The sequence below is a fragment of the Scyliorhinus canicula genome, chromosome 4 (genome assembly GCF_902713615.1).
Source record: "Scyliorhinus canicula chromosome 4, sScyCan1.1, whole genome shotgun sequence".
Lineage (NCBI taxonomy): Eukaryota > Metazoa > Chordata > Chondrichthyes > Carcharhiniformes > Scyliorhinidae > Scyliorhinus > Scyliorhinus canicula.
In genome coordinates, this window is record NC_052149.1 from 206,506,336 (window position 1) to 206,521,556 (window position 15,221).

The 15,221-nt window shown below is 45.6% G+C and overlaps 1 protein-coding gene across 2 annotated transcripts in view; it reads right to left on the reverse strand.

Moving 5' to 3' along the window:
* LOC119965335 (solute carrier family 22 member 5-like) overlaps positions 1–15,221 on the reverse strand; it is a 90,030-nt gene that overhangs the window by 57,008 nt on the left and 17,801 nt on the right. For both annotated transcript variants that reach the window (XM_038795958.1, XM_038795957.1), the window contains one exon: positions 9,151–9,305. In XM_038795958.1, the coding sequence (XP_038651886.1) occupies positions 9,151–9,305 (155 nt within the window). The remainder of the gene's footprint in view (positions 1–9,150; positions 9,306–15,221) is intronic.

The following is a 15,221-nucleotide window of genomic DNA, read 5'->3' on the forward strand; positions in this document are numbered from 1 at the left end:
GCACTCTTTCCCTCCACGCCAGCCTCTGTAAGGCTCCGCGATGGCCGGCGCGAAGAAACCCCCTGGAGTTGCCGCATGCGCAGGAAACACGCCGGCAATTCTGCGCATGCGCCAGAACACGCTGGCAGTTCTGTGCATATGCCAACTCGTGCAGCCGGAGGCCCTTCAGTGCCGGTTGGCATGGCGCCAACCCCTCCAGTGCCGGTCTAGCCCCCGCAACTTCCGGGCGGCCCGACGCCGGAGTGGTTCACGCCGCTCTTTGGCGCCAGTACAGGCCACCCCGCCAATTCCGGGAGAATCCCAGCCCATATCCCTATTTGTGCCTGGAGTCACTCCTGGAGTGAAGTATCCTTTCCTCACAGTCTTATAAATAAAATAAAATACAAAATTGGGGTTTCTGTCCAGTATCCTAGCAACTGTTGGGGTCTGGTCTGGAATCATAACATGAGTCTCTTGATACTACTGCATTGAAGAGTGCTCAACATGAAGTGCAGAGGTTTAAATGTTAACGTGCATTGCAGTCAACCTCTGTCAATGAATCTTTCATTGGCCGACCTGTAATGTCAATTTGGGCCTCACGGTAGCATGGTGGTTAGCATAAATGCTTCACAGCTCCAGGGTCCCAGGTTCGATTCCCGGCTGGGTCACTGTCTGTGCGGAGTCTGCACGTCCTCCCCGTGTGTGCGTGGGTTTCCTCCGGGTGCTCCGGTTTCCTCCGGTTTCCTCCCACAGTCCAAAGATGTGTGGGTTAGGTTGATTGGCCATGATAAATTGCCCGTAGTGTCCTAAAAAGTAAGGTTAAGGGGGGGGGGGGGTTGTTGGGTTACGGCTATAGGGTGGATACGTGGGTTTGAGTAGGGTGATCATTGCTCAGCACAACATCGAGGGCCGAAGGGCCTGTTCTGTGCTGTACTGTTCTATGTTCTATGTCTAGCAGATTGGAATGTGTTTTACTTATGAACTAGAAACCAGGGCTCTTATACTCTCTTGGCAGTGCAGTCTGCAGTGTTATCTAATGTATGCCTTTACACCAAAAAAAAATCACCCCAGTGTCAGTTCACACCTTCCCACTTCCAAGCTGCAGAGCTATGGACCTCATTGACACATGTTGAGCCTCGTTTTTCACGCTGGATGGTAAGACTATGTGAGGTACGGAGTGTGTGTAAAGGCCTCACATCCTGGACTTTCAGTTGGCAGGATACTGCCAATGGACCAGGCGGAGGATACTGTGCTCGTATTCATTACAGTAACCCTGTGCCAGCTCTCAGATGGTCATTCAACATGAGGTAAGGTAAAATGACTATTGTCCCAGATGGCCATAGGTTGCTTTGCCCTTTGAGGGGGAGAGCTGACTGGTGGTGATTTAGTCTGAGGATCATCACACCTCAGGCGAGGGGCAAGGTTGAGAATGTGGGGCCTTCATGAATAACCCCAGCCGGTACAGGAATTGAACCCACACTGCAGGCCTCGCTCTGCATCACGAACCAGCCATCCAACCAACTGAGCTAAACTGGTCATTTAAGGTAATTTATGTGCTAGTTACAATGGCATCAGGGTAACTATTTCATTTTGGATGAGACAAACTTGTGGAATGAAAATGTGGAGACTTTGACTAGGATGACAGCAAAACTTTAAAGCTCAAATGTGTGCTATCTATTATCAAAGATTAGAGTAGTTAAAGCTGAGGTGGAGTGTCAGCATTTCTGGGATGACACATGCCACAGCTGGAGACTCAGTATGTTAATGAAGCTTGAAGACTTGTGTTGCATGAACGATTATCGGTACGAAAATACTGCAGTACGGATTATGATTAAACCTCAGACATCAAGATGAGAACCACTGAGCAATGAATGTCCTCCCAGAGATCTCTTACTACACTGCAGGCATATTGCCATGAGTGCATTGAGGATTACTGAGGATCCTGCTTCATGAAGCATCTCCGTAGGCAACAGGATGTTGGTGAGATGCTTTTTTTAAAAAAAAATTCCAATTAAGAGGCAATTTAGCATGGATAATCCACCCCTGCACATCTTTGGGTTGTGAGGATGAGACCCATGCTGTCACGGGGAGAACGTGCAAACTCCCACACAGACGGCGGAATCAAACCTGGGTCCTCGACGCCGTGAGGCAGCCGTGCTAACCTTAGGGGTTTAAACCCAGCTGATGTGGTTTACCCAGGAATATACAGGCACTGCTTTCTTTGCTTGAGCCAGCAGGTTACTGCGCAGGTGAGTTTATAAGCAGTGATTTCTTTTTTACCCACTGTCTCTGTCTCGACTGCACCCAGCGTGAGGCGATCCTTCTCCAGCGCAAGAACATCGTCCCCCTCAACCACTGTCTGCTTTAAAACCTTTTTTTCCCCCTCTTGTATCTTTTCCATTTACATTGGTTTGTGTGTATGCTTTTTCTTTGAGTCTTAAATTGGCTCTCATCTCTTTAGTTCATGGTTTTCCCTTTAGGCAAATAGAACATTTTCCCTTTGGGAGTATAAACTGGTTCTGTATCAAATTAAATTACGTTTTGAACACAGATCATCTGTTATTTTATCTGATCGTTATCAAGTTTTCCAAGCGCAAATTAGCTGCTGAGTTTTTTTACGTTACAACAGTGACTACACTTCAAAAGTCATTGATGAGCTGTAAAGGATTAATCAAGAAACTGAGTAGTTTGTTTCACATTTCGCCCCAATCAAACACTACATCAAACTCAATCATATTATGAATGCCATTAGGTCCATGTACAAACATCATGAGGCTGCAACATTACTCATTGCTAAATTTAATATGGTTCCTGAATGTGAAACTGTTCCAAGAACATTCAGGAAATGCATGACATGTTTTGATCGTCTGCAAATCCCAATCTACCTGAAATTTGCAATCCCCTCATTAAAACTGCACTGTCTCTGTTATGTTTGTCTTATCTCAGAACTTATATAGTCCCACTTCAGACCTACTACAAAGAGTCTACACACCACTTTATTTTTACTATTCCTTAAGTCTGCACACAAAATGTATAAAGAAATCATATTAGTGAATCAATTTCTGATGCTATCCAAAATCAAAGGCTCAGAGGGTTGTTACGACGCAGAAGGAAGCCATTTGGCCCATTGTGCCTGTACTGGATCTCCAAATTGGCATAATGACCTAGTGCCATTCCCTTACATATTGTTTCTATTCACATAATCATCCAATACCCTCAAGTGTATCAATTCAACCCATCTCCAACATACTTTCAGGCGCAGTGCATTCCAGACCCGAATCACTCATTTTTTTCTCATCACAGTTGCTTCTTTAGCAAATCACCTTAAATCTGTGACCTCTCATTCTTGTTCCTTTTACCTGGGGAACAATTTTCCCCATCGTCGAGGGGGACCAGTTTCTCCCTACCAACTCTGTCCAGCTCCCTCATGATTTTGAACATTTCAATCAAATCTCCTCTCAGCCTTCTTCTCTCCAAGGAGAGCACTCCCAACCTCTCCAATCTATCCTCATAACAGAAAACGTCTTCTATGATCTCACCAACACATTCACATCTTTATAGCATGGTGCCCAGAACTGTACACTATATGCCAGACTGACAAAATCAGTACATCAGTTAAAAAGTTAGGAGGCATAGAGATGGAGATAAGTGTTGATGCCAGGACAGGATTAGTAGAGTTCTACATCAGCAAATTGGGCGGCATGGTAGCACAGTGGTTAGCACTGTTGCTTCACAGCACCAGGCTTGATTCTCACCTCTAGTGTGGCAGGTGGGGGGGAGGTGTTACCGATGTGTGGGATGGGGTTGATGTAGGGACACAGTGCTACCTACCCACCCTGGCTATCCTGAGGAGGATGCAAAGTTTCTTTCGGCACTGCTGGCCAGTCCTGACAGTGTTGCACATGGTGCTACGAGCACTGTGTCCCTAGCACCAACCCTGTCCCACACACCCATAACACCACCTCAACCCTCCCCCCCCCCCCACACACGCTCTGGAGGACAACTGAACTCCTGCCTTGCACCACATGCCAGCACCCATACCTGCCGCCATCCACCCACCCCCTGGGCTGAATGTGTACTGTCCAACATTGTCCATTTTCTTGTTTCCTCCCCCCCCACCCCCCGCCCCCCAACCACCCCTCTAGGAGCAGGCCGCTGACATCCGTCAAGAGCGGGAGAAGACTGGAGGAGGTCTGCTGGACCTGCAGCCCTCCACCGCAGCAGAACATAGGGCATTGGACATGGTTGAGGGCCTGAAGAAAGGGGAGTCACTGGGGCGGAGGTCAGCATTGGGTGAGGAAGTAAGGCCACGCTGCGTTGCAGTTCCCAATGTGTCAGGCCCCCACCATCTCCCCCCAACCACTAACCCCCCCCCCCCCCCCCCGGTCACGATACAATCATGCCTCTTGTCTTGTGCAGGAGTTGATAATGGCACAGGCCCTTCTGGTGTCCCCTGTCCCCTGCCACAACCAGAACCCCAGGTGATGACCAGCGACGACGATGACCCCAACATGGACGGAAGCCATAAACTTGCATCCCGGAACTCAAGTCCGGTGATGACACTGATTTCCCATCACAGCTGTCTCCAACACCCTCCACAGTCCCAGAGACACTCACCTCGCTTGGGCACTTTAATGAAGAGGCTCTTGGGACACAATCTGGTGCTCATCACACACATATTCTGGTACAACAGGTGGAAGTGGGATTTCCTGAGGGGGCGGACAGGGGGCATAATCAAAGATCCCTCCCACCCGGCTTACTCACTTTTCCAACTTCTCCCATCGGGCAGGAGATACAGAAGTCTGAGAACACGCACGAACAGACTCAAAAACAGCTTCTTCCCCATTGTCACCAGACTCCTAAATGACCGTCTGATGGACTGACCTCATTAACACTACACCCTGTATGCTTCATCTGATGCCAGTGCTTATGTAGTTACATTGTATATCTTGTGTTGCCCTATTATGTATTTTCTTTTATTCCCTTTTCTTCCCATGTACTTAATGATCTGTTGAGCTGCTCGCAGAAAAATACTTTTCACTGTACCTCGGTACACGTGACAATAAACAAATCCAATCCAATTCAATCCAATTGGAGAGCAGGCCAACACCACGGACTAGCTGCCGTCCAGATGGGTTTCTGGAATGTACGGTCCCATCAATTGTGGAGATCCAGTCACAGAGCCAGGGACTGCATGAGAGGTTGTCGGCAAGCATTCAGAACCTGCAGGTACAGTTGGAGGAGTCCAACCGTGTGCAGGAGTAGAAGGTCATGCTGACCATGTGTGTCACCCAGGCCAACACCGCATGGGTGGCGTCTGTGATGGACGCCTTGGGGGCAAAGGTTTTGGCCATGGGCTTTGGCCGAGGCCCAGGATAGGGCTGTCCCATCACAGACAGCCATGTCCCAGAGCCACCTGGACATTGCAGCGGCACTCAGAGTGTGGCCCAGTCACAGCGGGCCATGGCTGAGAGTGTCGGCTGCATCCCTCATGAGCCACGGCGCCTGTTTCCCCAATTTTTAAAAGCACAAATGAATCTCGCCATCACGAATTCCCACTGGTGGAGGCAGAGCATCGCGGAGACCCTGGACAATACCGGGTCCGACCTACTAATAGTATGCAAACGGCGTTTACAGTACGTGCGGAGTAGCTCTCATTGATGCTGCTCACAGATAGGAGGAGGGTGGGAGAAAATGCTATTACAGAGTAATGGACACTTGGAGGTTTAAAGTTGATCATGTGACAGGTAGAAAGTGATAAAATGAAAAGATTAGGCATCTTGGAATAGAAATTGGATACAGGTGGTAACACAAGATAAACAGTATTGGATCGGCAGCACCTGATAGCGGGCGGCCATTCTGTGTTCCTTTGGTATTGCTGTACGCAATGAATTTCGTACCCAGAAGCTTAACACGAATGGTATTCAACCGACCATGTGATGAAATCAGAGTGAGTTTTCTCACTGAAACTACAAGGTGGAGAATGACATTGCATAAAAAAGGGGCCATTCGATCCATCATGTCTGTGTCAGCTCTTTGAAAGGGCTGCTAAATTTGGTCTAGCACCTTAACGATCTCCCGTTATCCCTGAAAATTAATTTCCATCAAATAAATGCCCGCTTGCCTTTTTCTAGCTGATTCCACCACTATTTCAGGTAGGTGAGAACAGAGCTGTAATTTTAGTGGGACTTTTAATAAACCAAATATAAACTGGGAAGGTTCAAGTGGTTAGAGAGCCAGAGTTGGCAAATGCAGTGTTGGCAATTGCTTATTGATCCAATCTGTTAATGAGACCACAAACAAGAATTCTTATCTTAATCTGCTATCCGTTAATGATTCATAAAATGTACAAGATGGATGGCACAGTCCTTACAGAATAATCAATTTTAGCGTAGTCTGGGAGTTGAAAATTCCAAGTCCTTGGCAAATTCAAACGCCTTAGGAATGAGCCATGATTTGTGGTGTGCCCACGCCCATTCATGTTGAGGTGGTTAAGACACAAAATTTGTTCACCCACTTTACTGGAATGATTTTGGGGGCACTTTCTGTACCTCCAGCACTTATTCTCAATGTTGCTGACAGCTCTGCTGTCTGCCTTTTCAAGGGAAGTGGGACAAAAATGTTGCAAACCGTACATCAGCAGAGACAGAGTGATCCAGACTGGCAGGCATTACATTGGAAGCATTGGAGGAGTAGGTGAGAATAAGGAGAGACACCATTGTTCCACAGGGACCAGGGGACTATCCAAGACCCCTTTACAGAAGGAAATGGGAGCAGGTGGCCAGACGTCTTCCATCTGAACATTATCTCAAATAGGTGATCAAGATCAGTGAATGCATCTGTGTAACATGACGTTCTCACCGCTCCACCAGCCTCTTATCCTGCTCAATTCACCACATTGCCATCACTCACTTAATAGCACTTCCTGGCATTCAGGGTCAAGCCGAACATTCAAATTATTCACCTCACACGTGCCAATAGTGCCAACCTCACACCCAACACTCACTGCTTCTATGTATATCCAGTTATTCAGCCAAGGCAGGTGCATCACCTAAACACATTGCTACTCAAATCACGACATTCTGCTCTCTCTTGCAGGAGAAGATGCTATGCCATGGAAGGAGGCAGAATAAAGGTGGTGAGGGAAACATTTACCTGCATTTCAAGTCCTACAAAGAAAATGGTTCCCGCTAAGGTTGCAACGGAGCCCACAGAATCCAAAGACGCGCAGAACATTGACAATAGTGTATATTCCTGCATTATACCCCTTCGCAATTCCCAAAACACCTTTATCCTGTCAATTGGTGTGATGAGTGAGCAGCTGGAGTATGTAACCATTGACCTCTTTCTTCAGCCAACACTCCTCCTCTCATACTAACCTTCTCCTGAGTTCCTGCTTTCAAGTGTCCAAGAAGTGTTGTCTGCGCGGCTGAGCACACCCAGTAAGAGGAGACCAAGTGCAAAGCTTAGCAGCAATGAAAAGACACCCCTTAAATCAGACAGATAGTCACAGTCAGGAGATTACAAATTGACACTGCACTTACCTTGGGAGGTGAACACAGTGTTGACATCTGAACATGGCCAGTCACCAGCCTGAAATCATGGTTTCTTTCCAGCTCACCAGAGATTTCTTGCCACCTCACCAGAGGGCATGTGGGAAAACAGCTTTTACAGTAGGGGGTTCAGCTGTAACCATTAATCAGCTGACATACAGCAAAGTGCTGAACTGACAAGCATGCCAAAGTGCATTGGCTGTCCAGCAAGATAGCCTCCCATCTCCCTCATCTCCCATCATCCACGCTAACACGTACCAACATTGACAGATGCACCATAGAAAGCATGCTATCTGGTTGCATCACAGCCTGGTATGGCAACTGCTCAACCCAAGACTGCAAGAAACTTCAGAGAGTCGTGAACACAGCCCAGTCCATCACACAAACCTTCCATTGACTCTATCTACACCTCCCGCTGTTAAGGAATGGGTTGAGAACCATTCCAATTAGATGTCTCATTGATCCAATAATTGCCACTAATATGCAAAGAGGCTACAGGTGGCCTTGGGAGGATGTGATGTGATTTGGTTTGATTTGATTCAGTTTGGTGCTGAGTGTGCTCAAAGAAAAATAAAGGTGTTTGGGAAAAGGAACAGAACTCTTGATTCTTTATTCAACAGCAGCCTGAAGCTAACATCCGCTGCCTTGTGAAAGCGGACAGCATAATCAAAGACCTCTCCCACCCAGTTTACTCACTCTTCCAACTTCTTCCATCGGGCAGGAGATGCGAAAGTCTGAAAACACGCGCGAACATATTCAAAAACAGCTTCTTCCCCACTGTTACCGGACTCCTAAACGACCCTCTTATGGACTGACCTGATTAATACTACACTCCTGTATGCTTCACTCAATGCCAATGTCTATGTCTTAACATAGTGTACCTTGTGCTGCCCTATTACGCATTTTCTTTTCTTTTTATGTACTAAATGAGTTGCTTTCAGAAAAATACTTTTCACTGTACCACGGTATGTGTGACAATAAAGAAACAAACAAACAAACACTGGGATAAATATTGGGAAATTCCAAGATATGTTATATGAATGATCAGAGGCTTAAACAGACCTGGAAAAACATTTGGTATCTGAGCCTACGGATAATAAGAATAAATTATTTCATGGAAAAACATCAGAGGCAGTGAGATACAGCTGAAAGCTGAAATCATTGGAGGATGGTAGCAAAACAGTAAATATTTAACTCCAGGTATTCACAAGATAGTGACAAAAAGTTTTGAAATTCTGGTTCCAGGAGAGGACCTCGTGTGTTTATGTCCTAAGGGTTTTAGGTGTCTGATTTGTAACATTAGGATTGTTTTTGTTTTGTCAAACAATTTTGTGCATCTTTTCCCATGCTTTACTTTTTTTTGGCCATTCAGTAATCCTCTGGTTTACACTCCCAGCAGGAACATTGCTTCTGGTCACATTTCAGCACTTATTTGGCCAATTGTGCACAGAAATAAATTGGGGAAAAAAAGCAAGGCCTCAGAATTCCTTGGGTCTCCTTCCAGACCTTTGGGCTCCACGTGCAATAACCAGAACCTCATGTCACACAGAGAGTGACAGAAGGAGCAAAGGCAACAAGAAAAGCACTAATAAAAGTACTGAATGTTGTTGAGCCTTACCAAGAACAAAGGCAGCCACATAGTTTGAAATCTGTCCAAGACCCATAAGGAAATTTAGAATGCAGAATATTTCCCAGTTTGGAGAGAAGACCTGAAGCATGCCAAATCCAGTATGTACAGCCAAGGTTCCAAACAGAACTATCTTTCTCCCAAACCTGCAAAGCAGAAGCAAATAGTATTTCATCTCGATCTATTACATACCAACTAACATAATTGTAAACTCACGCAAGTAGTCATACACATGCTAAATCGCAATCTACAAAAAGGTACATGCAAACATGTGTACCGTATTTATATTCTGTCAGTTACGTAGCTGTCAAACATTGAACAGACATATCCACTTATGTCTTGATTAACATCGAATCACATGGGAATCAAAAACCTATGATCTTGTTGTCACGCAACTGCGATAAATTTGATAACAGTTCCCAAGAAGGGTTAGAAATTAAGTTAGGACCACAGAATATGCAAAATCTCAATCTTATATCTGGGATTGTGGAGAGCAACCTCTGCTGGCTTCCAAAAACAAAAGCTATTGGAATATGCAGGAGGTGGAGTCAGGAGTTCCCACACATCTAGCCCTGAGAGCAAGAGCAGCAGCATAATACTGATGAAGAGGCCCTGTCTCTTTGTCAGAAAGTCACAGCCACTGGATTAAAGTGTGACAGTGCACTTACCTTGGAGGTGAGCACAGAAAATTAGCAGAAAATATTAAAAAGGATAGCAAAAACTTTGATAAGTATATAAAAGGAGAGTGGTGAAAGTGAACATTGGCCCCCTGGCGGCTGCGACCAGGAGTTAATAGTGGGGACCCCAGAAATGGCGGAGCTGCTAAATCAATATTTTGCCTCAGTTTTCACGGTGAGTGACACTAGTACCATCTTAATAGTAACAGGTCATACAGAAGCAACAGAAACGAACAAATTTGGAACAATGAATAGGGGATAAGTACTAAACAAACTATTGGGATCGAAGGCTGACAAGTTCCCAGGGCCTAATGGCCTATATTCTCAGGTCTTAAAGGAAGTGGCAGTGGAGACAGTGGATTCATTGATGATAATATTCCAAAGTTCCCTGGATGCAGGAAAGGTTCCAATGGATTGGAAAAAAAAAACTAACGCAAAGCCCTTATTCAAAAAGGGAGGGAGGCAGAAAGTAGGCAACGATAGACCAGTTAGTTTAATATCTGTCATTGGGAAATTGTTAGAATTCATTATTAAGGAAGTAATAACAGGACATTTTGAAAGTCAAATCACAATCCATCAGAGTCAGCATGGTTTTATGAAGAGTGAATAGTGTTTGACTAATTTGTTGGATTTCTTTGAAGATGTAATAAGCTAAGTGGATAATGGGCTTCCAGAAGGCATTTGAGAAGGTGCTGCACAAAAGGTTAATACAGAAGGTAAGATCACAGGGCATTAGGTGTACTTTATTAGTGATCCCAGACCAGACACCAACAGTGGCTTCAATACTAGGCCGAAACCCCAATGTTTTAGTTTAGTTTGTAAGACTGCGCAGAAAGAATACTTTGCTTCAGGAATGATTGCACAAAGAAATAGAGGGTGGGATTCTTTGGCTGCGCCTGCCCTGTGATCGGAATTTCCCACTCAACGTCATCGGACCTCTACATGGTCCCCGTCCTATCCATGGTGATCTTGCAGTGGACAAATCCGAAGAATCCAGCCCAGGGATTTGGTATTTTAAAAACAACATTTTATTAGCACAATATTAGCATCTTTAGCATCACACCCAAAAATAGCTTACAATTACCCTATAAACATTTCTACTCAATTCCTAATGAAACAATAAGAAATTTTAAAGAAGATTAATACTAGCTCTCCATAACAGATTTGGCTCCTGTTAGAACCACTGCAGACTCTGGCTAGATGTCTTCAAAAAGCGGTTTCAACTTCCTCCTTGTTCAAGTCTGCATCGCTTGAAACAATATTATTATTTTTTCAACTATCTAACTGTGAGAACAAAAGACCTTCCTTGTGGACTCTTCTAGACCTCAATTCAGCAGCTTTCTCAAAATGTCTGAATACCCTACCTCCACCCAGCAATAACATCATCTTCTCAAGTTGAAAACACGTTGGGCGCAGTCTTCCGGCTGTGCTGCGATGGAAAAGCAGCTTGCTGTGGTGCACTGTGACCAGTGAAAACCAGGAGACCCCACTCCCGGGATCTACCCGGCTTGCAATGCCTCACAAGATTCAACGCAATCTTGTGAGATGTTATGATGTGATTCCCGCCCACAATGGGCAGGATCACTTTACAGCAAATCTGCATATTAAAACGAGACAATAAGCTTCACTCTAATGTGCAAATTCCCACGGTATCTGAGGTTTTGGGATTCAATCCCTTCGCCTTGGATGAGTGCTGTTTGGTCCCACAAATGGGGACCAGACGGAACGGCACTCATGGTGGTCTCCATGGGGATCAGAGGCCCCCAGCTGCATGCCCTTTGGGCAGTGTGGTGCCCTGGTACTGCTGGTGCCGCCTGGGTACCCTGGCAGTGCCAGCTTGGAATATTGGCAGTGCCAACTGGGTGGCAGCCTGGCACTGCCAAGGAGCCCAGGTGGCATTATACCCAGGGACTCTTCTAGGGTGCCAGGGTGACATTGCCAAGGTGCCAAGCTGACATTTTTTGCACATGTGCGATTGGGCAGGGGTTGCCAGTCATGAGTGTTCGAAGGTTGGGGGGCAGGGCCGGGGGCCACTCTCATTTTGCGTTCGGGTTGGGTTTTTTTTTCAGGGCCTCGGATATCGGGACACCATTTAAAAATGGCTACAACGGGGAGTTCCGGCGAGTGGAGCTTCCCATTGTAAAAATGGGGTTCTGTGCAGCTTCGGCCATGCCATCTCCGTTTAGGCCCCTTATTCAAAGCGAGTTGAGTTGAATAGTCATGTGTTTCTCAGCACTGTGAGTGCCGTGAGACACGCAGATAAACGCGCTCGCTCGGGGACTTGTTCCCTTTTAGGAAGAACGTGCTCGTTAACTCACTGTAGACTCTCCCTAGTCAACCAACAATGAATTAGCCCAGGCTTTTTACTCTGGTCAAGTGGGGTGCCACAGGGTTCGGCCCTCAGGCCCCAACTATTTACAATATATGTTATGACTTGGATGCAGGTATAGAAGGTACTGTAGCCAAATTAGCAGATGACATTAAAATAGGTGGGATAAGGGCAGCACGGTGGCGCAGTGGGTTAGCCCTGCAGCCTCACGGCGTCGAGGTCCCAGGTTCGATCCTGGCTCTGGGTCACTGTCCGTGTGGAGTTTGCACATTCTCCCCGTGTTTGCGTGGGTTTCGCCCCCACAACCCAAAGATGTGCAGGGTAGGTGGATTGGCCACGCTAAATTGCCCCTTAATTGGAAAAAATGAATTGGGTACTCTAAATTTATTTTTAAAAAAAATAAAAATAGGTGGGATAATAAGTTGCAATGAGGAAATAAGAAATTTATAAATGGATATTGATAGGTTAGGCGAGTGGGCCAAAATTTGGCAGATGGTGTTTAACGTGGGTCAGTGGTTGCAAAAATGGAAAGGGAACTTATTACTCAAATGGAGAGAAAAGTCAGAGTGCTTCGGTGCTGAGGGGTCTGGCTGCCCTTGTGCAGAAGAAAACTAGTATGCAGGTACAGCAAGTAATAAGGAAGGCAAATGGAATTTTGCCCTTTTTATGGCTAAAGGAATAAAGTATAAATGCAGGGAGGTTTTGCTGCAACTCTACAAGGCATTGGTGAGACCGCACATGGAACTGTGTTCAGTTTTGATCCTGTTATTTGAGGAGTGATGTAGTTGCATTGGAGGCAGTTCAGAGGAGGTTCACTAGATTGATTCCAGAGATGAGGGGCTGGATTCTCTGTCCCGCCACATTTTTGTTTCACCCCACCGGCGGAATGCTCCGTTACGCCAGCTGGTCAATGGGGTTTCCCATTGTGGGGCAGCTCCATGCTGTCAGGAAACCCCTGGCAAAATGGAGCATCCCAGCAGCGGATAATCCAGCCCGAGGGGTTGTCTTATGAAGAGAGATTGAGTAGTTAAGGCCTAAACTCTCCCATTGTGAAGAATGAGAGGCGATGTCATTCAGGTACATAAGATGATAAAAGGTTTTGACAAAGAAGACACATGGAGTGGATGTTTCTTCTTGTGAGGAAATCTGGAATGAGAGGTCACAATTTTAGGATAAGGGGTAGTAGGTTTAAATCAGAGATGAGGAGAAATTATTTCTCGCAAAAGGATTTGAATCTATGGAATTCACTACTCCAGAGTGCGGGGACATTGAGTAAATTTGAGGAGAAGATAGACAGATTTTTTATCATCATGAGTTGAAGAGTTATAGAGAACAAGCAGGAGAGTGGAGTTGAGGCAGAGAGATCAGCCATGATCATATTGAATGGCGCAGCAGGCTCAAGAGGTTGAATTGCCTACTCCTGCTCCTAGTTCTTATATTCTTATGTAGTTGGGATGTGAACAATGTGACTCACTAGGCTGAAAGAGTGGTTTGTTTCCCAATTTACCAAAGGGCATGTGGGAAGACATTGCAGCAGAGTACTCAGGTGTAAACATCCATGGGCTGGCATACAGGTGAGTGTTGAACAAACATGCACCAAAGATAGCCTCCCATCGCTGGGATAAATCTTGGAAAATGCAGAGACATGTAAAAAGATTGATCAGAGGTTCAAACCGAGGCCTAGAAAATTTTTTGGCATCTTTTTCATGTTGCATTACATTCACCCCCCACCATCTGGCCTGGACTTGCAAAATCCTACCAACTGTCCTGGCTTGAGACAGTTCACACCTCTTTAACCTGGGGTTACCCATATCTCTGGATCTGCAATGATTTAATTACCCGCAAATGCTCGCATTACAAGCATTGTCTGGCATCTTTGAATTTGCCTATATATATGTTTCTGGAACATACCTCTCCATTCACCTGAGGAAGGAGCAGTGCTCCGAAAGCTCGTGTTTGAAACAAACCTGTTGGACTTTAACCTGGTGTTGTAAGACTTCTTACCATGCTCACCCCAGTGCAACGCCGGCATCTCCACATTAAGGGAGGTGGCAGCAGAGATAATGGATGCATTGGATATGATACTTCAGAATTCCCTGGATTCTGGAAGCCTCCCAATGGATTGGAAACAGGCTAATGTGATGCCGCTATTCAAAAAGGGAGAGGGGCAAAAATTAGGAACCTACTATTTCCTAATTAGCTTGGCCTCTGTGGTGGGGATGTTGTTGGAAGCAATCATTAAGGAGGAGATGACTAAACAATTGGAAAGACAAAGCTCAGTCCACCATTGTCAGCATGGTTTTATGTTTGGCAAACTTGCTGGTGTTCTTTGAGGATGTAACCAGCAAGATGAATAATGGAGAACCTGTGGATGTGGTATCTCAACTTCCAGAAGGCATTTGATAAGGTGCCACATAAAAGGCTGATGCAGAAAATGAGATCGCAGGGGAATGGGAGTAGAGTACTAGATTGGATTCAGGATTGGCCGACTGACAAAAAGCAGGGGGTTGGGATAAATGGGTCCTTCTGTGTCCGGTGAACTGTAACTTGCATACCGGGGTGCTACAGGGGTCAGTCCTCAGACCTTAGCTATTTACAATCTATATAAATGGTCTGCAGGCAGGGACAGGGTATAACATAACAAAATTTGCAGATGATACTAAAATAGATGGGAAAGCAAGCAGTGAAGAGGAGATAAAAATTTTACAGATGAATTATCTAAATGGAAAGCAAACTCAAGATGTGCCTGGGCAAAGGAATCCCAGAAAGTCGGTATGCAGGGACAACATGTCATTAAAAAGGCAAACGGAATGTTAGCATTTATTGCAAAAGGACTGGAGTATAAAAGTAGAGAAGTGTTGCTGCAATTGCATGGGGTGTTGGTGAGACCACATCTGGAATATTGTGTCCAGTTTTGGTCTCCTTATTTGAGGAAGGATGTGGTGGCATTGGAGACGTTTCAGAGAAGGTTCACCAGATTGATTCCGGGAATGAAAGGGTTAACGAATGAGGAGAGATTAAACAGTTTGGGCACATATTCGCTGGAGTTCAGAAGG